Source organism: Cygnus olor, chromosome 1, assembly GCF_009769625.2.
Source record: "Cygnus olor isolate bCygOlo1 chromosome 1, bCygOlo1.pri.v2, whole genome shotgun sequence".
Lineage (NCBI taxonomy): Eukaryota > Metazoa > Chordata > Aves > Anseriformes > Anatidae > Cygnus > Cygnus olor.
Genome location: NC_049169.1, coordinates 67,254,266 through 67,280,214, shown reverse-complemented (window position 1 = coordinate 67,280,214; position 25,949 = coordinate 67,254,266). Strand labels below are relative to the sequence as shown.

The 25,949-nt window shown below is 42.8% G+C and overlaps 1 protein-coding gene across 3 annotated transcripts in view; it reads left to right on the top strand.

The window, feature by feature from the left end:
- The first annotated feature begins 11,017 nt into the window (after positions 1–11,017).
- The window catches only part of RERG (RAS like estrogen regulated growth inhibitor), a 108,453-nt gene continuing 93,521 nt past the window's right edge, over positions 11,018–25,949 (top strand). The window contains exons 1-2 of one of the 3 annotated variants that reach the window (XM_040563730.1): positions 11,018–11,155; positions 12,524–12,697. In XM_040563730.1, coding sequence (XP_040419664.1) covers positions 12,637–12,697 — 61 coding nt within the window. In that variant the 5' untranslated portion in view covers positions 11,018–11,155; positions 12,524–12,636. Of the gene's footprint in view, positions 11,281–11,362; positions 11,575–12,523; positions 12,698–25,949 lie in introns of those variants that run through there. The other 2 variants (XM_040563739.1, XM_040563721.1) reach the window with 2 other exon arrangements.

Sequence of the window (25,949 nt, the reverse complement as noted above, 5' to 3'; positions counted from 1 at the left end):
CAAACTATAGAATGAGGACTCAACCCTTAGCATAAATCAAAGAAATGAAAGATACATCTGTGCCCCATCAGAGAAATTTCCATGCACAAACACTGTTCTGTTATGAGCTCAGTGTATTTCTTCCATAGTGTTAGTCTAACAGCTTTTTGTTATTTCAAAGCTGCACCTACACCAAGTTTCTTTAATTAACATTCAGAAGCTGCTCACAACCAATTAATTGCTTTAAATTTCTTGGTATCATCAGTAACCAGCAACGTAGCCAGTGTTTTAACAGAGTAAAAGGGCTGTAAAGATGAGGCAACTTTCTGTCTTAGAAGACAATCATTTTTAAATTGCATTGTTTTCAGAAGGTATTTTTAGTTTGGCTGTACAGTTAACAGAGTTTCAGTGCTTATGAAATTAATACATGACAGGGAAGAAGGTGGCTTAATGATGCACATGGCAAAAAGCCCTGGAATGCATGCATTGTGTGCCTTATAAAATGAAATGAAAATGCATTCCTCTCACCATGGCATCCCCAGAAAACCTAAAAGGGAAAATATCTTTGTTTCATTTGGAATGCAGCCTAGGAATTAAATTTTTTGAATACAGGCATCTAGTTTGTGCCTTTTAAGATATGCCACCCCAAAACCCACGTTAAATAGCTGTGTACATCCGAAGATGGTTGTTATACAGAAAGGCTTGTGGTTGCCATGGCAGTAATGATGGGGTTTAGCACTGAGGACAAAAGTGGACCTCCTTAAAGCCAAACTGTCTCTCCCGTTCAGGCTCAAGAGAAGGAGCAATCAAGTCCCCTGTGTAGCTGCAGATGATGATGGCGAGTGCCTCAGATCTCATAATAAAGTCATGTGGATAGTAGTTCACAAATACAGTAGTTAAAATCTCTCTCTCTCTCTTTTTTTTTTTGTTTGTTGTTTTTTTTTTTTTTAGATTGTAAAAGGCAAAACCAAGAGTTAACAGAGACAAAGTTTCTTGGGTGAAAATCTTGCAGGAATGACACATACAAACATACGAAGCTTTCCAGAACGCTTCTGTTGTGGTCACAAAAACAAACCATTTTCCGTAGACCGAAACTATGTACAAGATTGTAGCACAAATATATTGTTATTTTTATAGGTTTCTCATCTGTAAGAACAAGAATGAAAACCACAGACCTGCCTGGTTAGTCACAGATAAAGAACATGAATGCCATGTTTTGAACTTTCTGAGAAAATGCCTTCAACTTCAGCTGTGGGGCAGTCACTTCTTGGGAAACATACCTCATAAGCATGGACCTTGAGAACTAAACCTTCAAGGCTTCAGCTGAAAATAGGACTCATTAGACCAAAAGTTAATGGTTCCATCAAAATGGCTACTCAACAAAAATAATTTCACAGCTAATAGAAAAAAAAAAAAAAAGAGTACCACTAGGGTCAACGCATCTCATATCAAAATAGGTCTCTTAGACTGTAAGAGGAGTCAGGATTCCTACAACTGGTCTCCAGCTAGCTGAGAAGTCTTGCTGGAAGTGGATTATATTGGCAGTTAAGGTGTTGATTTGTACTGAGACAGCGGTGCCTTCAAGGTGCCTTCAGAGACAGGTAAAATGAACTAGAGCTGTACATCTGTAGTTTAGCCTTGATGCTTATTAGATGGTTAAAGTTAGGTGAAATAACCTGCCAGTCCCTAGCTTGTTTTAAGAGGATACCATTAGTAGCAATGGTCAGAATGAAGACACTGTCCACAGCTGGGGACACTTTTTCCCTTGTTCAGGTAATTGATTTGGTGCATATGCTTAATGATTCTATGATTCTATGTTGTATTCAGGCCTGACTCAGCCTTTGTCTGCCTGAATCGTGAGAGGGAACAATATAAAGTGCTCTGTAATTTTAAATAAAGCAGAAAAGTTTTTCCAGTATGAGTAACATATGACTTATATGACTAACAGTAAATGCAAAGCATCACATACATACATCCATATCATATGCAAGATGGGTGGTATGGGCTACCTCAATTTGGCTGCTCGCTTTGAAACACTGAATATGGAACTAGTATTTACAAAATACCAGATCACTGTTCTCTGAAAGTCAAAGAATATCAAAGAAAATCAAAGAATGGTCTGAGATATATCAGATTAAGCATCCAATCATTAAATCACTCAAAAGATTAATACTGATTCAGTTAATGGGGATTTTAGACAATAGCTGGTGTTTTCAAAAGCAACTGACAAGTCTGTGTGCCTGATTTCCAGAAAATGTGCTTATCATTTCTTCATGAATATCATGACAATGTTAAAGACTTTCCAAACAGATGTCAAAAAGTTTGAAACAGAACTGTAATCTAGAAGTTCTTACCAAAACTTTTAGGTTAGCAGATGATAAACTCTTACGTTAGTGCTAATAGTTACAATATACTTTATATTCGCCAGAGTTACTTTACTGAAAGGAGAAAGACCATTCTCTGTTTTGTGCCTGGCATTTCAGCATATATTGACATCTCCCTGTTTTGTTGCAAGGACAGCTGTGAGATGTTGTTTTGGCGTTTCAGTCTGGACATGGAACGCTACAGAAAAGTCCTTCTTTGCTACAAAGATTTCAGATTCTCTCTGACCTTAAAAAAAAAAAAAAAAAAAAAGTAAACAGAAATCATCTAACTATGAAAACAATACTGTTCTTAGTGTTTAAGAATCCACAGTTTAGAATAAATTTAGCCAATCCGCCAAAATACTGTTAAAGGCTTATAACTGAGCTATTTCACTCAGTATCTTTTTCTATGCCTATTTGCTGTGCACTTGTTATGTATGAAATGGCTGAACTACAATGTTGTGTGATGTTACAGAAAATGTGCTATTTCATTCTTGAGGCAGAAGACTCAGTAACTAAAGAATAAACAATGTACCATTGTACAAGGATATTACAGCTATGCTCATTGCTCTAAATTATGAGTTTTCTGCATTTTTTTTTTCCTGGATAAAGCCAAAACAAAAGAGAAATTAAACTACTTTTGTGTGTTAGCTCTAAGTATTTCAAAATGAAACATTTATTTTTTTTTTAATTTTTGTCTTGCCTTATTTTTGTCTTGCCTAAACTTTTATATTGCCTTATTTATCACTCATTCACAAATGGTTCCTAAAGGTCTTTGTTGCCTACTGAAACTTCTAGTGCACACACACAGTCTCAGAAACTAGTTCACAGAAACTTTGGTAAGTAATATGATAATAGTAATATATACACAAATGCTAGACTGATTAGTGATAATGATTTCCAGATGAGGACGGATTACCTACCTCACCATTACCTCGTGTCCCACAGTGGTAGAGCAGAACAGAGGGCCTCAGAGTTGGTCACCAGCTCAGACTAGATATTGTAATGCTAACTTAACTAGTTCATTTCCCTCACCAGCTGTACCCTGAGCAGAACAAAATCCCGGGCTGCTTGGATTCCTTCATGGCCTTATACATAAGGAATTCAGGGGTAGTTCCAAAAAAGTATTTAGATGACACTAACAGCACAGGAGTTAAGTATCTAAATAATTGGTGGTATTTTTTTCCCCTCCAGATCTTGTCTCCAAATATTGTGAAGAAAAGTGGCAATATAAAATCCTAGAGTAACATTCACCAAAACAACATCAAATAGAAGTAATATACCTATGCTCTTCAAGGCAAAACTAATTAGTTCAAGAACACACTGGAGGACAGAAGAAATCACCCAGCCACCAACAAACCCTGGGTAAGTAAATCAAACTTGAGTCTTCAAGCCTCACAGACAGTAGATCACCCAGTTCCTGACTGAGAAATGTTCTTGCCATTTTTCCTTCAAGATGCTTACGTGATGTGTCACCAGCACATTGACGTGAATTGTGCAGAGGCCATTCCAGTTGCTGAGCACTTGGATGTGGAAAGTTGTTCCCTACCACAGCGTGCTCCTAGTCCTAGAAGACAACTGATTGATGTAGATAGATGGAGAACAAAGATTGTCAAAATATCACTTAGCATGATAGGCAGTGGTCATAACATATTTGTAGACAAACACCTGTCAAGTTGATTTTAGGGATGATGGCAAGGAGGAATTTTAACGGCTAGATGTGAAAGAGGATAATGATTTATCTTTATATGAGCTCTTCCCAAGCACCGCAGAGAAGATAGAGGACAGCAAACAGCATATTTCTGGAGATTTTATGTTAATGGATTTTATAAACAAAATTGCAGCCTCTGACACACAGGAATGGAAATCAGTGAGAAACCACGACAAAAATAAAAGTCTGGTTCTCTTCAAAAAAATTCTCATTTTCTGTTAATGCAGTGGTCTGTCTAACCTGAAACGAAGCTTTTCAGTTCTGTATAGCTTAGACAGAAAAGCTAAGAAAATTATTATCATAGTGACAGTTTGTACACTTTCCACCCTTTTATCTTCACCCTCTCTTTAACCAGTGCTAGGTACAGGACACCAAGCCAAATTCCCCTTTTTCCTGAAAGGCTCTAAATCCACGTCTCTCCAAACTCACAAGATTTTGCCCTATGTATGAAGGACATATTGCTTTGAGGCAGGATGCTATCATTTCATTACACTTATATTTTCCAGAATGTAACCAAATATTCTTTGTGGAATGGACAGCTACAGTTGTCTTCATCTTAACTGCAGGGCTGTATGGTTGGCCCTTTCAGCCCTGTCTCCCTGAGAGCACCCTGTATCTGCATCCTCCCACCTGGCTGTGTCCTGTATCCCCACAGCACCATGCTGTACATGCTATCAGGTCATTTTAGGAAGTATCCAGCATGAAATGCCTATCTGATGTTGGCCATGGTCACATTCACAAAGAAGCATGGGGCACATATTGTCATACAGTGCAAGGACAGACAGACATGGTCTATGCTGAAGAACAGCCCACACTCAAGATTTCCCTTACAGCATATCCCAGAGCTCAGTTAGTCCCACCCCTGAGAATGAGCTAGCCCCTGGGCAGCTTGGATAGGAAGCAAGTCCGGATTTGATCAGGAACAGATAAAGATTCCTACTTAACATCAAGGACAGCCTACCTCTCTCCTTGATACAAGTACACAACAGGTTTACACAACATGAAACAGCTCCAGCGAAAGAAATGGGGCAAGTATTCACTCACACACATTGACTGTGGTTGCTTGGACATTTTTCTGTGAAACTGAATCCCCCATCAAACCTACTGCTTGGCTGCAGAATGGAAGATGGAAGCATGGTCTTCTGCCTCTCTGGGATTGTTACAGGGTGGTCAAAGCAAATACTCCTGAGTCTCACTCATGTGCATAGGTCTATCTCTTGTATAGCAGCCGAGCCACAGTGCAAGCAAGTCCCTGGGGCTGAAAGCAGAGCACTTGCCTGGGCCTGGCTCTCTGCACCACCCATCTCTCATTCAGCGTTTTCTGTTGGGCGATGGTTAGATTCAGAGGCAAACAAGGGACAAAAATGAATCTGTATCTCCTACACCTTAGGTCCAAAGTCCTTGCAGTCATTCAGTTCCCTGAACATATTATTAATGATGGCAGCAATTTCCCCTTCCCATTCTCTTCAGTAAACAGAAGAAAGGAGGTAGAAAAAAGATGAGAGATGGAAAACTCCAGATGTTGTCGACACCAATATCTGGTTCCACCGGAGAATTTGAACACTGAAGCAATGATGAATTACAGTGGGGTCCCTATGGCAATCCAGATCGCAATCATAACACCGATGAGGAAGAATAAGAGCTAGCATACATTAACATGAATAGCAAATGAATTTATGATAACTTCCACTGGTCCTTTCAAAGAACTTGAATACATCTGTAAGAAATTAAGATGACACATCAGTGTAACTCATTCATTAATAAAGTCTGGTATTACACATTTGTTGCAAAATTTGTTGCAACTGTTACCAGTGGGTTTTAATTCTATACCTGTACTTTATTAAAACCATAACACAAATCTCTCTATTAGAAGAGCACTAGCTAGCTTGCAGAATATTATGTCAGTGATTTAATTATTAGTCCAAACTTACTTCAGTGTGGAAACTGAAATTCTTTGCTTTTTCAGGCACATAAGTATTTAATCATTCTGTATATGCACAAGAGATTACAGTCACCCTGCTTTCCCTAGAGTTATACATCAATCAATTGTCTATTAATAAAAACCTATTAAAGGTTCTCTCTGTGAGTGAGGAAGGAGAAGTGACAATATCAGAAAAGCAAAACTTAAACAAAGAACAAAACCTTTCATAGGGGACTAAACTGTGATGGATTCAGCACAGTCCCTACTGTATTCCAGTGAGTGCGCAGTCACAGAGTGCCCATTTTTAAGGGAAGACTGCCAGGATATATCCTAGTCAATGGCACAGGTGACAAGAAACACAGAGTAGCAGAATTTATTCATTTTAACATGGGCAATAGAATCATAGAATGGTTTGGGTTTGAAGGAATCTTAAAGATCACTGAGTTCCAACCCCCCTGACATAGGCTGGGACACCTCCCACCAAGTAGACCAGGATGCTCCATCCAGCCTGGCCTTAGACACTTCTGGGGATGGAGCATCCACAGCTTCTCTGGACACCCTGTTCCAGTGCCTCACGAGCCTCTGAGTAAGGAATTTCTTCCTTATTTCTAACCTAAATCTCCCCTCCTTTAGTTTAAAGCCATTCCCCCTTGTCCTATCACTATACTCCCTGATGACGGGTCTCTCCCCAGCTTTCCTGTAGCCCCTCTTTAAGTACTGGAAGTGTACCCATTTGTTATGTGTTATAAAACATGACCTTATGCATTGCTAATCTACTTAGCATAGCTCCTACTGAGCTGTGCCTCTCAACTTCGCACATGTATCACTGTTAAATAAACCTGATGAAATTCTTGCTACTGCCAGAAAGCCAGGCTATGTATTTATGTGTCTCTGTGCAAACATGCCAAATGCCTCCTGTGACAAAAGGCCTGCATTAGGACACAGCACAGAGGCATTTGCATGTGTGAGATCCACACGATGCTGTGAAGAACATCCCTGTTCCATCTCCAGTGCTCTGTTTTGGCACCTTGAGAAGCCAAATGGTGCAAAATTTTGAAGCATGGATCCTGCAGGTGACTCTGCAGCCTGCTTTCCTCCTCATGGCTGCAATGCAAGTAGAGGCTGCTGCAGAGCTTCAAGTCAGGGCTGGCTGTAACCTAAAATTCAGCATCCTTCAGTATCTGCTTGGTTTTTAAATCTCCACTAAGGCTTGTACTAACTGTACGTACAGCAAAATCACAGTAATAATGTATGTGTAGGGATTTTGTTCTTGCATAGATATTTCTGTGTGAGGTGACCCACAGTTAGCATGGCATCAGGTTATACTAATCGGGGAGCTGTAGCTTCCTTAGCTACTCCATTAAGCCTGCCTGTGTAAAGTTAAACGCAAACAAATGTTTCCAGAATTGTGGTCTTGTTTACTGCACTAGAAATAAACACCTATTAAGCAATAAATCCTGTATCTTAAAAATGTGTTTGTTTTTTCTTATATGTAGTGTGAAAAAAGTTGAGAGAAAGAGAAGTTTTAAGGACCTAACATACACTCAAAAACCACATCATTATAAACTCAGTGTTTCATGAGCCATGAGGGAAAATATGAGAAACGGCAGTATTAATTTAAAACAGCAGTGCTTCATAATGACTACAAACCAAACTAACAACAAAGTTTGTCCATAATTTAACGACAAAGTTGCAATTTTTTTTCATGGCACTAGATTTGCATAACTGAACAGATTTATGTACATTGCTCGAAGCCAACACAGAAACATTTGGAAGATATTCTGTGAAAATGAAGAAAACAATCCGAATGTTTCCCTGTGAACCTTTAGTAATAGCTACAAATATTTGTGTTAACGTGCTATTTATCCAGTGTTTTTTCTACCAGTAATTTGACATCATCTCACTCTCAGGAGGGCGCTGGTAGAAAGGGCACCCTTACAAAGGCAACTCACTGATGGGTTGCTGTTTGAGACGAACATCCAGCTCTGACCAGGTGTGCTCTGCTATGGAGCAATCCTTGCTGCAGGTCCAGGCTGCTCTTCCAAAGCATCAGCAAAGGCAATAGTCCTGAGCTCAACAACCCTTTCTTACTGCAACATCCTGAGCTCAATAACCCTTCCTTACTGCAAGATCCTGAGCTCAGTAATCCTTCTTTACTGCAGGAACATTACCAGGAGGGTCTGTCTCCTCGTCTGTGCCACCAATGGCATGATGTGCTCTACAGTTTGCAGACACTTGGACTCAGTTGCACAAAAGTGCTCAGAAGACAAAGTGCCACCAATTTCTATATGACTCAGAGACTCCCAAATGACTTTCTGAAATCAGGTCTCTGTCATCTTTTCCTTTCTCACGAGTCCCATCAAACTCCACGTTCAAATCTTGCTTCAGAAGTTGAAACCTGCAACAATGTCATCTACCATAGAAACTCCAGCTTTGGCAGGAAAATAGCACCATTCCTTTCCTCTTTACACATCCTCTTCACATGCTATCTATATCATGCCTGCAGTGTCACACCAGTTACCTCTACCACCTTTCAGGAAGCATAAGCCATTGTTTTTCACAACAGGAACATCTCCAGAAAACACACCTTAAACAACAGGAATTAAAATGATAAGCCAGTAGTGATGCTTGATGGTGAACAGGTGGCACCCCCAGGCCAGCCAGAAAGAACACTCAGGACTTTGGTAATGTTTAAGTATCTCGTTAAGCCAGGGCAGTATTATTTGGTAGTACCTAAAACTGTGAGTCTTTCTAAGATACTTCTGTCAACTACCACTGCTTGGATGTACCTCTCTTAATTGATCCTGAAGCAGCATTTTATTTAGACTTAGAGTCTGGGACTTCGCCTGCATTTCAAATTGTTCGCTTTCCTCTTTCATTATCTGCTCTTCAGTCGTTAATGTTACTGACAAACTTACTTTTGTAGTCTAATCCTCTGGTTGTAGATACTGGCTGACTGCAGGTACTTACCAGACCACAAATGAGCCAAAATCCTTGCTCTGGACAAGCTGTGGGACCTCAGCCAAAGGGATGCAGCCAGGTGTGGACAACAGGGGCACTAGGGCAGGTATAACCCTTCCATCACGAGGTGGAGGCCCACGTTACAGACCCTGGTGAAACCACAGAGCTGAGGACCTGCAGTCCCCAAATTCACAGCATGGCTGGGCCCAGCCGTTTAGCAGTGATGTGTTGGCAATGCCTGAGCTCACTAAATGGGAGGAGGTTGCCTGCTCTGCCCTTTTATGAGGTGCAGTGCTGCCCCTAAGAGTCACAAAGCCACAGGTTTGTGTGACTGATGACAGTGGGCAGGCACACTCCTCTGCTTTGACACTGTAGAAAAGGAGCCTACATAAAGGGGTGTGTTTCCCAAAGCACCAGTGAAGGAAAGGATAATACCCATAAGCATGTTTTCCAATCGGCACAAGTGGCAAAGCCAGTGAGAAAACACGCTGCCAGCCACAACTGCAGGCCAACTATCACTTTGGGCAAAGCAATGTTGTCCTTGGTCTATGGATATCAAAACCCATTTCAGGAAGAAAAAAACCCCACACCCAAACCCACCAACATTATGTGGGATAAGCGCAGTGAGGCCAGAGGAAACGAAGAGCAACTGAAGCGGTCCTGGACCGGGCCTGTGAATGTCAACAGTCTGAAACCTTTGCCTGTGTCCAGGATTAGTGTTTACTGAATTCTTATGCTCTGGCAACAAGAGACTTCATCGCAAGCAGACTGCACAGCGACTAGGATTTTTAATGACCAATAAATTATCTACTGCTTTGGAAAAGCCTGTTATCATATTTAATTTGACAGTCCCATGCAGGGTGAATTCCATAGACACAAAACAAATGTCAGGCCTCGAGACTAACACACATTTCCCCAGATGCAAAATAGACACACACCAGTTGCTCTCTTAGGAGGATGGAAAAAGCTAATCCCTCTAAATTATGTAAACCAAACAAAGAATGAAGGCTTAAAGCTTCAGCATTTATTTTTAACAAGTAAAGCATAAACCACACTACTGCTTTCACATCTGCCTTCTAATTTTTTTTGCTTTTCAATGATATGCAGTACAACTATTTTAAGATCTGCTCCCAAGTGCCTGCAGCTGGCACAGCATGTAGGGAATAGTAGGTGCTCATTTCTCCTCCGGGCTGATGCCCTGCCTCCCAAATGCTCATTGTGCTCTTATGTAGAGCCTTGGTTCATGGAAGATCTTTTCCAATCCAACTTTTGTTTAATTTTGCATCAAGAAGGACAGGGAGGGGAGAGCTGTTTCTTTTACTCGTCTTTTATCTCATTCAGATCTGGGCTGGAACAGAAACATGGGAGGAACATCCGCCGAACTTTAAGTGCTTTTGAGCTCTGCTTCACATCTGTTATTAATGTATCTTTACATTACTGGGTGGTTTAATAAACAAGGAAGTAAGAGTTGTCCTATGAATTTGGTCCTACCATGTCAGAGCTCTATCCCTGGCTCTGACCTCTTGGACGGATGGATGCAATTACATGCTTCATTTTCCCCGTTTGCAAATTGAAATAACAATGCTTTCCTTTGCCATAACCCATGGGGGGCTGCACGGAGGAGGAGTGCCACGCAAGAACTAAGGTGCTAGTAGAAAGCAGTCTGATGAAACAACCTCTCTGCCACTTTGAGGGACAGCAAGAGACCACCCGATGCTACACAGAGTTGTGTAGGGTGCTACTGCAGAGCAGCATCAAGCAAATAAGAGCGAAGGACAGCGAGCACTTGAGACGCAGCTGAGCCTGCAGCGACTTTAATCACGATTTACCAACGCGAACGAGGCACTATCCCACGTAACGAAAAGCTGCACTGCAGCCCAACACGCCGAGTTGCCGGAAAGCCCCGCAGGCCTCCGGGAGAGGCTGGCAGAGGGGGAGCATCGCGGGGCGGTGCTACTCGCTCACTCACCCACCCACCCTCCGCGGGAGCTGCGGGGCTCGGGCGCGCTGCGGCCGGCGGCCGCCAGGGGCCGCCGCGGGGCTGCGGGCACCGGAGCCACCGGAGGAGTCGGAGTCGGAGCCGGAGCCGGAGCCGGAGCCGGAGCCGGAGCCGGAGCCGGAGCCGGAGCCGGAGCCGTGCGGGGGGCGGGCGGGGTGCCCGCAGTGTGTGGCCGCGCCGCTGCCTCCGGCGGGAGCGCCCGGGGCCGGAGCGGCGAGGAGGTGAGCACCGAGCCGAGGGCGGCGGGGCCCGGGGTCGCCTTGCACCGGTGGGCGGCACCTGCCGGGGAGCGGAGCCCAGCCGAACTTGCAGGGGGGCGGCGATGGGTCTCTGCCTGCTGGAAAACGTGAGCGGTGCCGGGCGGAGGGGATGGGTGAGGGGCCGCGGGGAGCTGCCCCGGGAGGGCAGGGGCACGGAGAGCTCCTCTGGGCTGCCCTGTAGGGTATGAGCGCCCGGGGAGTGTTAACGGGTCGTGCACGGCGGGCTGAGGCTCGCTCGTACGCCAAATCAAGTGCAGGGAGGTTGGTACCCTTCTCCGTGTGAGGACGCTTCGCTCTTTCTCCGAGCTGTTTCCGAGAGACAGAATCCTCAGGCATTCGGTTCAAGGAACACGGTTGAAACGTGGCTTGCTTTAGAGCAGGTAATAATAACCCAGAGCTTCCCGTGTCACCGTTAGTTGTACAGCTTGAGAGGTCATTTTAGCGCAATGGCAAACCTTCATAACAGGTTGCATTCATAAAGTTCTACTCTGTTATGAAGGGAGACAAATTTTTGAGGTTTTACTCGGGGTTGAAGGTCATCGTCATCATCACAGTTAACATTGTTTGCCCAAGATCCTAAAGCACTTTACAAAGATGGGTAGTGCTATGGTATCTGCTGTGCAGGACAGAGAAGTCAAGGAGATGAGGAAATGTCAGGTGACTTGCTCGAGATCATGCAGCACAGCCATGCATATAGCTAATTCCTATGTGTCTGGTTAAAAGCGTATCACCAGAAATTCTGGCATCCTTTTTCTAACTCCACGCTTTGCGAATGTTTATGTATGAGGTGAGGCAGCTTAAACCAGGAGCGCTAGAGAACTTCTGGGTACGGATTTGTTTAGCAGAATGAGCAAGGTACAAGTGCTTAGAGGTTTTTAAGCAACTACAGCTGAGTAATCAAAACCTTTCTGGAATTGGAGGGCTCGAGGAAAGATCAGCTATCTGCAGGCAGCACTACTGAGTGGTCTTGGCTTTTAAATACAAAAACTAATTCATCAGAGTTAAGGCAAATATAGCAAATGTAAGCAATTGCATCCTAAGGACAAAAAAAGAAGAAGGCACCTTATGTGGAGCTGTGAGGTGGGTCCTTTGGGCTGAGTAAGTACATCTTTCAGTACTACAGTGCCAGCCTGAAACAAACAGCTAGAGCTAGAAAGCTTAAGGTAGGTTTTGCATAAACAGTGCCAAATGTGTCAGTGGTGTTAATGCAACATTTATAGCTGGAGCATAGCATCAATTATCATGACTTTTAAAAAGAAAAGAAAGAAAGGGGGGAGTGAGGGAGCGCCTGGCTCCTTGCAGCTCCATCCTCGTGGTGTTCATCCCCAGGCTCTGCATTGACGTCACGATGACACGGTGAAGCTGAAGACAGGATCTGGGAACGGTTCTTCAGCTTCAGTTTTGATAATCAAGTGAATTTGTCAACACTCCGTTCCTCCAGCATGGCTAAGAGCGCAGAAGTGAAGCTGGCGATCTTTGGTCGAGCTGGCGTGGGCAAGTCAGGTATGTTTGCTGTCTGGTTTTCCTTCTGCTTGTCATCAGGTAACTTTTAGCTCCCTCTGTGCAGCGCTGTACAAACTCTTTGTGCAAAAGGACAGCTCTGAACTTGTTCTTGTCAGAGAGGTCAGGATAAGGATTCTCTTAGGAGAAAAAATTCTCTCTTTCTTGCTTTTCATACTACTTTCTCCAGGGTCTCCAAATAAAAGTACTTCTATTGCGTAAAAAAAAAAGAAAACCAAGAACTTCACACACCAACTCAGTGCCACTTCTCACGAAGCCAGAGGCAAGATTCCTCTTTTCCGCTGGAACAGAGGCAATTAGTGTTATTCAGTTTGTTCCTTCACAGCTTGTGCAAGTCTGAGGTATTTGTATTATTTTTCCTATTTGTTATTTATACTACGATCCATCTAAGATCAGACCCTCTGTTAAATATTGGATGACTTCTGATAGGTGTTGCTTGCTGTTATTCTCGTTGATTTCAGTGGGAAAGTTTAGGCTCAGCACCTCAATGGATTCTTTTTCTTTGTGTTCTCTTGGATTTATGTACTTAGCAGGAAACCAAGGAAATGTGATGTGTAAAGTTTGCATTCAGAGATCTTTTGAGAAATAAACATAGTCTGGTAAGTTCATACAGGAAAAACACAAGGGGGAGGCATAAATGTTAAAAATCCATTTCTTTAGACAGCCTTTCCCTTGATGAGACAAATGAGTGTAACCCTAGGGTTGCAAGCTTTCTCAGGTAGTTCAGTGGTGTTGCATTAACTTGACAGCTTGAGGACCACTCTCACATGTCTTTGCACAGTAAGGATGAGGAAATAAGAAGATTCAGTCTAATCATGCTCCTGTACCAGTCTGGAATTTTAAGGCGCTGTTTATTTGAGAGAAATCTGCACAAGAGAAGCCAGGGGTAGGACACACTTGTAAGAGCATTAGGCTGGACTCTCAGCTGCTGTCAACCAGCTCTGTTTCCCCAAAGTCACTGTTATGTTAGAATTGTCAAGATTGTGGCCCACAAACTGCTATTATCGTTTAGTTAACTTTGGAACCAGTTTATAAAAGTATGTTTATCCCAAAGGTATTTTAGCAGAACACTATCAGTGAAGTAGTTCTGTCAGCCTTCAGGAAAAAAGGCGTATATGAGGCAGAGGTCATTAGAGATTACAGCACTTAAACAAAGCCAATGCAGATTAAATTCTACCTGTTTGAATAAAATACCTGAGGGAATGCTGTTAATATACTGGGATAAGTTTAAACTGTGCCTTCTCTCCTGTTGCCCTCACCCCTGCCACACCTTGTTCCCACATACCTTATGAAATGGAAAAGCTTTAATAAATCTATTTCAGTATTTTACCATTCCTTCCAAGTTTTGCAAGTAACTTCAGTGGCCTTCCTTTCGGTTCATTTTACATTTAGTTGATGGTTTATGTGGTTGTTTTTTCAGGAAATCTTCAGGAAAAAAGGTTTTCATGAAAATCGAACCACTATAAATCTCCCCTTACTCTGATATTTCTAGCCTTTTGAGACTTCATCTTTAAAAATGCAAAACTACAAGTTAAATGCTCTGTTAAAATGCCTTGCCAGCATTGGATCAACAAGAGTCTTTCATTTTTGTCCATAGTATACTTTTTTTTTTAATAGATTTCAGTAAACTAGGATTTTATGGTAAAAATGTTTTCCTGTAGTCCTGGAGCTAGGTGGGAGATTGCTTTCAGTGTAATACCATAAAAACATCCCAGTTCTTCAGTGTTCTCCCCCTCTTTTTTTTTTTCCTCTCTCCTTTGAGATGCAGGGAGATATTACATAAAATATGACTAAGATCCCATCTTTTCGATTATTACCACGCATGTGAATCTGTGTCGAAATGAAGGCACAAATACGTGGGCAACACAACAAAGGTGAATTTAAGAGGGTGGAGAGGCTACGGAGTGCTATCAACCACCCCTACGGAACAGCAACTGCCTCCCAGAATTTCCGTCTGGCTTATGAAAAACCCTCTTGTAAGTTCCCATAAAAGGATCCAGTTTCAACAACTCAGCCAATTCCAGAGAACTAAGAGGGGTGGTGGTGGTGTCTGAAAGCGCCTATTTGCCTGTAACCAACAGTAGCAACGTGGAAGTGCTGTTAGACCTTTGCTGAAAGCAGAGCTGGACACAAAGCAGTCTCCAGATAGCTGGATTTGGCAGATAAGTACCCTACTAGATTAATGTATTTTTTAGGGTTCCCATGTCATTTCTTATCCCTGTGGCCAGTTTGTAATACAGTGTAGAGACAGGATCCCGTGGCAATACGTCACTGGCATAGACTTGGCCAGACAGCTGAAAGGTAAACCAGACTCTAGAAGCAAGAATGCAAGGCAGGACACTGGAGCAGACTAGATACATGTGATGAAAATGAGACATTGGGTGATAAATAAGGCCACTGTAATTGCCAGAAAGTCATGCCAAAATATGGTCACTGGCTTGCTTTCTTGGCTCCGTCTTCATTTTCTGAAGAAGAGCCAGGCATTAGGTTCTTAATCTGTAAGTGGCTTCAACACCTCACAGCATCTGTGAAGTTACAGACACATACTGTAATATCCTGGAAAAGATCATTTCCCAGTTCCTGAGCGGGACTTTGGATCAGCAAATCAAAGCAGCTCTGAAGAAACAAGTGTTGTGCTGGGATGGGACATAAGAATTATAGCTGTCCCGCATGCACCATGAAAGTCAATACAGTTGTGACTATTACTGAGAGGTGGTGAACATCCTAATCTTGTCATTAATGCTAGACATCTGTTTAATAGGGTGTAAGAATCCTTGTTCTACAAAGTAGTCCCTGCCGATTAATCCAACTTTCCCAACCAGAAGGTGGAAAACCAGAACACTGTTCACAAGTCAGAGTAGTGATAGCATCTCAAAGAAGAGTTAAAGCCAAAGAAAACAAACCTTTTCTCTACTTTCTTACTGCTTATCACGTTTCCATGGTTCAAAGGTTTAGAAAACAAATGGGGGAATTGCAAGTCCGAGTGTCAGCTTTTACTCTTCTCCTCCTCCTTTTTCTTGCCTCCCCTCTACCTGCTGGAGAACGCCAGCAGAATTAGCTAATCAACTCAGCCATCTTTGTTTTGTTTTTGTTTTTTTTTTTTATAACTTAATGTTGACCTAAACCTTTCCAATAAAAACAGAAGAATGAACCAACTCAGAAAGGGGCAAATAGGAGAGGTCTATTAAGGCAGTTAGATCAGAATTGCACTGAGTTGTAAATCACTGATCAGCTCAGGTTTCTCCTGGGCAAGCTCACCAGGTACAAGCATCCCGACCCACTCTCACCCATTGGACTGGATGCTTCACTCTCCCAGTTTTTTACTGTATAAATGGTGCATAAACATTGCTTTAAACTAGCTGAAAAGAACAATGAGGAGCTCTGCCTGAGCCAAGGAGCACTTTGCTGCTGCTTTGCTCAGGAAGAAGAAGAGGCGCTCCATGGGTGGGAAGGGACATTGCTAAGCCCTGCTTATAGATAACAGGGCATCATCTCCTAATTTGGGCTACAGTCAAGTGGCATTGAGGGGGAGAGAGCTTTTAAAGTCCTTTTCTTTATGTCCAAGAGAAGCTTGGAGGGAGAGGAGAATTAAAATTGAATTACTTAAACACTGCTGTTTAAATTGTTCTTCTGTTGAATCCTACAGCTTCATTCCTATGGTAACAAAAGTTAGAATTTCCTAAATAGCTCTTTTTAAAAATACAGTAGTAACAATTAATAAAGACTTAAAGGCCTTGTTCTCCCATGTCATCACAAGGTACAGTACGTGCCCAGAAAGCTGCAGAGGAGTGAAAATGTATTAACCAGCAGGAGAAAAGAAGGGCATGTACTGGATAGCTGCATGGCTGATGCTTTTCCAACTCATAACTCAGTTGACTATGAATGCTCAAAATACCTGTGCTTAGGAGCCTTTATATTTTGGCCAAAAAAGAGAGAACATCCAGCTGCAGCATGTACTATCCAACTTGCATTTTTTCTTGGTATATGCCAGACTGAATACTCCAAGTCTGCGTGCTTGCGTGTATGGTGCATTCAGCTATGGGCAGATGCAGTTCTCATCTGTCTGGATGGACTATGCAGCTGCAACTGTGCTGTTTGACACCAAAGTACATATAGTTTCTACCGGTGCTTAAGTGGGATGGAAGATACAAAAGCCCCCACAAGCTCCCTGGTGAATACATGCCTGCTTCTAGGTAGCTGCATAAATCCTTTTTTTATGGAATAAGGTGCCCGAGACATGGGGCTGTTGTCAACCTTTTGATCCTATAATGGCCCAATTCCTTGCATTTGTACAGGGGGATGATTGATAAAGTGGCATCAGTAAATAACTCCTTGCAAAGAGTCAGCCCTATCAGAGAAATGGGGATCTCCCCAGCCTCAGTCTTTCTAACGTCAGTTGGAAATGTCCTGAGCAAACAGATTTGTATGTTTGCTTATGCTGTATCCCCTGCCTAATCCGAGATAGGGAACATACATGGAAAAAGATACCTGGATTTGGAAGTTCCTATAGAACAAATGCAATCAGCAACCAACCGAGAGACACCTACAACAAACCTGTCTTTGCCTTCATTATCTGGGGGCTTACCTGAAACATCACTTTCTAATGGCAAGGTTTGGGCATGGAACTGAATTCAGCCCCACCTTTTTCAGAAAACTGTACCAGTTATTGCAAAAGAGGCCCATTTCAAAGTGATTTGCTACTTCACAAATTCCTGCTCAGATGTTTTCCCCCACTAGGTCCATTTCGGGGATTTTTGAGGAGGAAACATGAACTATTAAGGAGTGAGTGATTAGTCAGCAAGCTTACAGTTCTACTCAAAGCTTTTATGGTAGTTTTCTCTGCCTTGTGAAGTTTGCGCTAAACCAATTGATGTATCTAGGGAGCATTACTGTAATAAGGTGCATCTGAAATACAGACAAGTGGGTGGAAGGGGACTGTGTTGTTTTTTTTTTTTTTCACTAATGAAGTAGAGGAGTTGCTTTTTTTTGTTTGTGCTTAAGAGTGGTAATGATAACCAGACATGTAAGTAATTGTTCAGTGATCAAGTTCAACACTCATTGTATTAAGTATCCATTAGTATTTCATTAGTAAAGTACTTGTTAAACAATCCCACTTTTTACCACCTCTGAAATGTAAATAGTTCATCCAAGGACAGGTTCGTTGAAGGTAGCGTGGTTCATGTGTGCATATACATAGTGGTACAAACATAACAGTAACTAGCTCACTCTGTGTGAGGTTTTGTGACAGTTTCTTGCCAGTAAGTGCGCAAACACATCCCTCAGGAGCAGGTTGTACTGCAAACAACTAGTTGCAGTAACATGATCTATCTGCACTTCCATCCAGTGGATGACACTGATCTGTATACAGAGCATGAGCCCTTGGTTCATGAATCAGTCAATAAGGTCACTGATACCCATGAATGTGTGGTCCTCAAAGTCCTAGCCATGCTGGCAAGGACAGGGGCTGCTGTTGTAGTGGCTCCAACACAACACATCTGTATTCGGAGATGGGCAAAGGGTATATTAACCAAGCCAAGGGTCCTACTGGGATCAGCAGTACGTATGGACACCTTCAGCATGCTGCCTGGAGAAGCCCCACGGATCATACCACATGGATGTGAACTTTTAATCAGCAGTCAGCCAGCCTTTCTTGGACTTTCTCAAACCGGGACTTGTTCACTCTTGTTATGCTAGAACTGATGAGACTGGACACCAAGAACCTGGGCTAGACACAGAAGCATTTACCATGAGCGGCAAGATGGTCTGCTTGCGTCTGTTGCTTCCTCCTCCTTTTCCTCTACTTATTTGCCCACAGTTCACTGTAGCCTTGCCCCCGGTGTAAAAAGCATTCATGTTCTGCTTTACTTGATATTTGATCTCCCTTCTGGCTAACCATGAAATAATAAAATGCAGAAATTCTCTAACCAAAAGCCAGCGTTGTTCATTCAAGCATAGCTATGTTCCCTGTTCCATCTCATTTAACTGCATCTGACATTGGCTCTACCTGCGTCCCCTCTGAGCAGCTGGTGGCAGCTGTTTGAGCTAAGCCTACTCCTGCTGTTCTTTGTTTCTGTTTAGGTTGGGCTAAATATAGCCTGCTGTTTGATTGCTGTGGAAGGAATGCCAGGATTCAAGATTTATGTGTGTAGCACAGCTTTCTCTCTGGGCTGTGCTTAGCCACCCCCTGCAGCGCTCGCCTTGATAAGACAGCCGTCCTGCCCACTTCTGTCTCCAGCAGTCACTGGGATAGACCACAGAAGAGCTTCCTGGTGGAGTCCCAGGCATCCTGGACCTGCTTACCATGAAGCCTGGCAATGCTTTGGTCAGGCTGCAGTTCCCCACAGGATCACTGAATGCACTGTTATCTCCCAGACTCCTGACCCTAATGGTTCTTTTCAGAAATTCTAATGTTAAGTTTTTTTATCCTTCTGCCAATTGATTCCTTACTTCCCTGCCATCTGGAATCCCTGCCTACCTCTTGCCTTGCACATACTTTTCCTTCATTTCTCCTCAGCTGTCACCCTTTCCTCTCCTCTGGCCTGTCTTAATACCCGTTTCCTGAATTCTGTGTACAAACTTTTCTGCTTTGTATTTCACATTAAAACCGTGTATTTACAGCTGTCCTTTCAGCCTCTTCATGTACTAGTTCCTCCCATCTCTACTCCTCATCTTCAGCTCTTCCGTTACTCTTTGCTGACACTATCAGTACATCATTAAAAGTTCAGGGCAGGAGATCCAGATGAGCTGACCTAGCAGCAGTGATGCAGCAAAGGACAGACACTCTGAAGTGGTTCCTGCCATTCTAGAAACCATTCTCTGGCCTGGATTTGGAGGATGCTTCCAGCTTAGACTGCTCCAGACACTCACTGTGTGAGGCCTGCTTCATGCAGGTTAAAAGAGGAAATACTGTGTAGCTTTACGTAGCTAGACTCAGTCATAAAAGTGGGTAAATTCACCTATTTTGGCTTCATAGCAGAGAAGGAGAAGCAACGTAAGTCTGTATTTCCCAAGCAGGCTTTCTTTTTCTGCATATATCTTTGTGCCACCATTGCTCCTTTTACATTTACAGCACTCAAATATAGAAAACTAGTATAGAAACTAACCTTGCCTAAAAGTGGGAGGATAAACAAAGTTCTTTAGGGTTTAGCTGAGTTGTGGTTCCAGGGCTGCCACTCATTGCCTGTAGTTGAACAAAGGTTTGCACCCCATACCATGCCCCTGGCAGGCACTCCAGCACTGTGGTGAACAGGAGAGTAGGGGAACTGATGCAAGACAGCAGCAGGCAAGTGAGATGTGGCTTTGTCTGAAGTCCCATCAATTTGGGAGGAAGTCTGTTACTGACTTCTGTGCTCTTTGCAGATGGCTCTCAGTGGGAGGGTCAGCTTCATGCTCGTGACAACGTTACACAGCCATTCACCACCTCTGAACAGCTGGCTGTCTCAACTAGCATTTCTTTCCATTCACCTCAGATTAAACCAGCTCCCCTGATTTCATTGACTCATTCCTCTTCCCAGAGTTGGAAAAATAACTGAGAAGGGGGATGCATCTGTTTCTACTGCCTTTTCATCATTCTGAATGGGAAAAGTTCTTTTTGTGATTGTTTCCAACCAGGTAGACCATGCATGTATGCTGCTGGAGTTAGTCTGCAGCTCTTAGAGTTTCTAATGGATTTGCCATGTAGGTTTTGGGAAGTGTCATACATTACAGTAGTGACGCTAGAGATAACTCCTTCTATGCATACAGTATGAAAAGATGAATGGCAAGAGAAGCATGAAGCCCTGGGGAAGGAAGTAGTAGATATATTAAACATATGTGCGGCTTTAAAATGCCATAGAAGTTGGCCGGAGTTACAGGCTGCCTTTCCAGAAATGTTAGACAGTAGTCTGCACACAGGAAAATGAGTATGTTGAAAACATCAAGCCTGCTTTTGAAAGCACATGGAGCTCTGGATGTTCACAGGTTGTTTTGCTGCTGCCACTCAGGGGTCAGCAGAAGGGAAGCTGCAGACAAGCAAAAGCAGCAGCCTGGGGCAGTGATGCGTTACCGTGTGGGAACTGTTTAGATATATGGCTTGAAAAGTTTTCAGGCTGGAAGGATGCAGCCAGGGAGTGCACAGGATATGTTTTCCCAGGGAGGGAATTTCTTTAGCACTTGAACAGCACTTCAGCTTTCCAGCGGGCTGTGGGAACAAGGGCCATCACCATGACCCTCCTTGCAAGGCACGCCACTATGGCTATCCTCAAGTGGCCGGTATGGAAACTGAGGTGAAGGAAGAGGAGCCTGATAGTCTTCAGTCACCAAGGGAATTGAGACTCAGTCCACACACATTGCCAGAGCTTCTTTCCACGCTTCATCCTCAGGGTCAGGCCTGCAGAGACCCAGCCTGCAACAACTGCCAGGCAGGCGCCATTACACAATGTGAGCCCCAGCTGCCACAGGCCCTGCTGCATCCTTGAGACCCTTTGTGGCTCATCTTCTGCCATTAACTATGGACAGCATTAAATAAAGCATTAAGAACATTTACTGTCATCAAAGACATATTTAAGCAAAATTGGCAATCCTGTCTTTCATTACTTATCCAGTAAGGCTTACTTTCATTTTGACCCACAGCATAAAAGGAGCTTGCCTCTACCTTCTCTCTCCCCTCCACACAGCTTTATTTGCCATCCAACTCAGAGTATGTAGCTAATATAATCTGTCAAAGTTGGAGAACACTTCTCTGGAGGGCTGCTTCTCCTCTGCTGGAATAGCAAGGCCCACGGCCTTTGTCAGCAGCTTATCTCTGTGCCTGCCATGGGAAACAAAAATCCCATTTCCCACAACAGCAGAAGGCAGTTGTACAGAGCTGTCGACTATAATCTTTTCCTGACCTACACAGCCATTGACCTGTGCCCTTGAGGAGCTTTACAAGTGAGAACTTCGAGTCCTGCATTCAGAACAGGAAAGTGCAAGAAAGAACATAGAAGCCAAAAAATCAGAGTGAGCTATTTATTTCTTCACTGAAATAGGGCTGCAGAATAAATAAAAATGTATTGGAGAGTCACCACAGAAGAATGCAGTATTAGACCCATGGGGAGCAGAAGAAGAAAAAACAGCCCCACCAACAAAAACCCCACACTCTGCAAAAGGGGGCATAGAGTATCAGTGCCAAAACAAACACTTTGTATTAACCAAACTCAGTGGCAGAATCAGTGACGCCAAGCACTACTGCTTAACCCAATTGGATGCTTGTGGTTACATACACTGGAACTGGTTCTGCTCCAAGCTAAATTCCAACATGAAATAATTTAATAGTGATCCACAGCATGAGCTTGTCCCATGAGTCCATATCTGCTAGATATATTGCCAGGCACAGTTTCAGGAAATTCATCTCCAATTAAGAAAACTTGGCCTTTATCTACAGGGAGCACATTAGGTCACAAGAGATTATTGGAGTAGAGAAGAATATCAGCATCCTTATGTATATATGTATTTATTCAGAAAGATGTCCTTCAGCAACATGTGGTCTTATGCTTATTCTGGCAGTGGGTGCCTCCTTACCCAAGCTGAGCTCTGGCCAAACAAGCTTGTTTACAAAGCATGGAGCATGAAGTGGGCTGCCAACCTATTTGCTGTGCTGTTCCCACACAACCACCTTTCCCCTTACCACAACAGGGTGCTGAGGAAATTGTCTTGTTTCCTGATTGCAGTCAACAAATTCACTAAAGCAGAAGGATTGAGAACTCTTGTAATTCGTATCATAGCAAGCATAACTGTAGGTGTGGCCCTTATACCTACTCCTGCTGTTTACTTATTTATAAATACCTTGCTGATCAAATGACAAGAAGTGGGAGCACAGCAGTTTTCCCATACAGATCCATAGTCGTGAGAGCAGGAAAACTGCTTTTGAAGAGCGCAGGCAGAAGGCTTGAAAGCAATAAGAGATGACTTTATCCAGGACACTGCTTACTGGATTTCAATTGCCAGATATTCATATATCGTGTCCTATTGATGACTTTGTAACTAAAGAAATGCACGTGCTTATAGGTCTGTGAATAATCCAGTTAGAGGGTAGTGAATGTAGATGACAAATGAAACTGACTAGAAGTAAACCAATGCTTTTCAGATATGATATGCAAAAAAAAAAAAAGTAAATCAAAATTTTCCCTATTAAACATCGATGGAGGAAAGATTAATGACTGTACCGGTAAGACATGACAATTACTGATGCAAAAAGTGATCCAGCCTTGACAGGAAGTGACTAACCTGACTGGAGGGTTCAGACCCACTAGAAGGGAGAAGCAGACCAATCCTGGGAGCACCAGCTGACCACCTTTTTCCTCCTAGCAGTGATATTATCTTATTGAAATAAAAGGAAGTACTGGCAGAGGCAGGAAATCAAGATCTCTGTAAAAAATGTTCAGTGCCCCATGGTAATCTTAAATAAGTGCATCTCACGCAAGAATCCTCTTTCATTAGTGTTCAATGTAATTAAACCAATCTATTTCTCACCATCCACCACCACACATCCTTGATATCACTTTGATAGTTTCTCTGAGATTTTTTTTTCCTCTCTTCAGTTTCTGACCTGGCATTTGAAACTACCTAACCTTCCTCATGAAAACAGGTGAACTATTTTAAATATACTTAGCATGACTCTTTTCTTCATGACCTTTCTATGAAAGAGACACCTGAGCTTTGACTCAGCATCACCACAGTGAAAAACAACAGAAGTGCTCAGTAAATGTTGGTAGGAGACTGGAAGCCTGCACTGTAAAAAATACTTAGTGGTTAGGAATAAAGTCTTGTGTATAGGTCTACAGACTTTTAGGGCTCTAAATAAAAGATCATGCACTATTTCCACTCTTTTCCTGGATGAAAAGATAGGTGCATTGGATTCTAAGCTAAGAGAAGAGCTTTGCCAATTACAATTTCCCCCTCCATGGTACAAACCACTGAATTATATAGGGGTATCATTCTCCTGTTTTATATTCATGCCAAAACCTCAGTAAAGTCACCTGTTTCCTAAGCAGTTTTGTCACCTATGACATATACAGCTGGTAAAATCATGGGCAGTTACCAACCTGCATGGTACAATATACATCATCTCTGGAGCAGAATAACTTGGCATCCCCTTGAAGGTCAGGCAAGGGTCAAACCATGGAAAATGCAGAACAAACCTAGAGGGATTACTTAAGTTTTAACACCTTGCAGGTATGAAGAGTGAAGATTTGCCTGCACGAAGTCCCTAGACACAGGTGAACAAAGCTTCAGTATCATTGGAACTAATTTCAGGTGCTGTGTCAAGTATCCAAGAAATTTTTAATCACCTAAGATAGTTTTGCCTGTGAAAATTTTAGTACCATCAAATTTGAGAAATTTAGTTGAACATTGTAGTGCTGAAAGTATTACTTTTGTATCCCAGTACTACAGTACAGTTGAGGACTGGCTGCAAAGAGTGACCTTCACAGCCGCATTAAAATAGTACATTGCCACCTTAGATCCTACTTCCAGTTTCTACACAGGAGGTAGTTGTTGTTCAAAAAGGCAGGGAGAATACAATGACCAACAGCAGGATCTGGAACAGAGTTTAAGGGAACATGTTCATTGTTGAAACACCTGGAAGCTTGATTGTGCACTGTCATTTTCTGTTCATTCCCACTAATGCCATTGCTGTTGATGAAGGTTAAAATGCTTTTGCGTTTTGTGGATAGCAAGACACAGCAGACTGAAGAAAGTCTTTATAGCTTCCAGCGTGGGCAGACTGACATCACCATGTGTTAAAAGTACTAAATCATTGTGCAATTCTAGGACTGCTCTGTTTGCTTTAATAGGTGACTTTAAGGAGCCAGGTCTCCACATTTCTATGACATTCTAAAGGCATATTCCATGTGGCATTTCGGAGTACTTTGAACCTGCTGATTGGAAAAGTGCTCTTGGATTCCAAATTGTTCCACTCAGAAAAAAAAGCAGTTTCCAGGGCAGTCATGAACATAGGATGCTCAGTGTGCCTACCAGAGTACTAACCCAGTGAGAGTAGTTTTACACATATGTTTCTTATATAAGAGACCTGCACAGCTTCTGAACAGCCTTAGAGATGGTCTTGGAGAGGTCTCCCATGTATTTGGAGAACAAAATGAAGTGATTTTTTGTTTGTTTATTTAGGCTAATACATAGCTTTCCCCTGCTTCAGACAAATCCAAACCCCTGGCTAAATACCAGCCGCTAGAAAAAGTATCTGCCTAAAGTTTAAAGCACAGGTTGACATCCTCCAGTTCCCCACTGAACTGTGAGCTCTCTGAAGAGCAAGGCCAGAGTCCTGATTAAAGTGGTGGTATTTGACTCAAGAGATCCAGGTTCGATTCTGTAAGCAAACTGCTTGGGCTACTGGCTTACAGCTATTCTGTTTAAAGAAGCTGGACCAAGTGCATGAATGCATGGAGCTGCTGGATCACTATGTGGGTGAGGACTGCCTCTCATAATGACTAATGAGTGTGTTACTTTCGGTTTATCCCTGTACCTTTCACATGAAAGATGACCTCTTTTAGCACAGGGTAGGAGTTTGTGATTAAGGCAGTGATGTTAATGTGTTAACTCGTCATATCACCAACAAACTTGGTGAAATACTGGGACATGATCAAAAATTTTCATTACCTTTCATTTGCCCAGAGAAGTTGTGGATGCCCCATCCCTGGAGGTGTTCAAGACCAGGTTGGATGAAGCCCTGGGCAACCTGATCAAGTGGGTGGCATCCCTGCCTGAGGCAAGGGGGTTGGAACTAGATGATCTTTAAGGTCCCTTCTAACCCAAACTGTTCTATAATACCTCAGCACATCATAACCACTATTTCTAAAAATAAATATGTAAAAAATAATAATAAATTCCTATGATCCTGAAGCTTTCTGGCACACAGATGAAGTAAAATAACAGTTATTTATCCCCTTAGTATAGGAGGACTTACGCCAGCTGTATCTCCAGAAGCCAAGTCAGAGTAGCTCCCTCAACTTGTGTATTTGAAAGAACATCGTTGCCTAAATATCATCACACAGGTAGTGCACTTGCTACCAAAATGACCTGGAGAAACTTTGAATGGCAGTAACATGGGATATATGTAGCACCCTTGCAGCAGAGTTCATCCAGTTTTAGGCAACTCATGAACTCTCTGGGATTCTAGTCCCCTGTGAAGAATTTCCCCAGTGACAAGAATTTTGTGTGCTTCATCACAAAGGTGTCATAGTAGATGAGTGCAGTGACT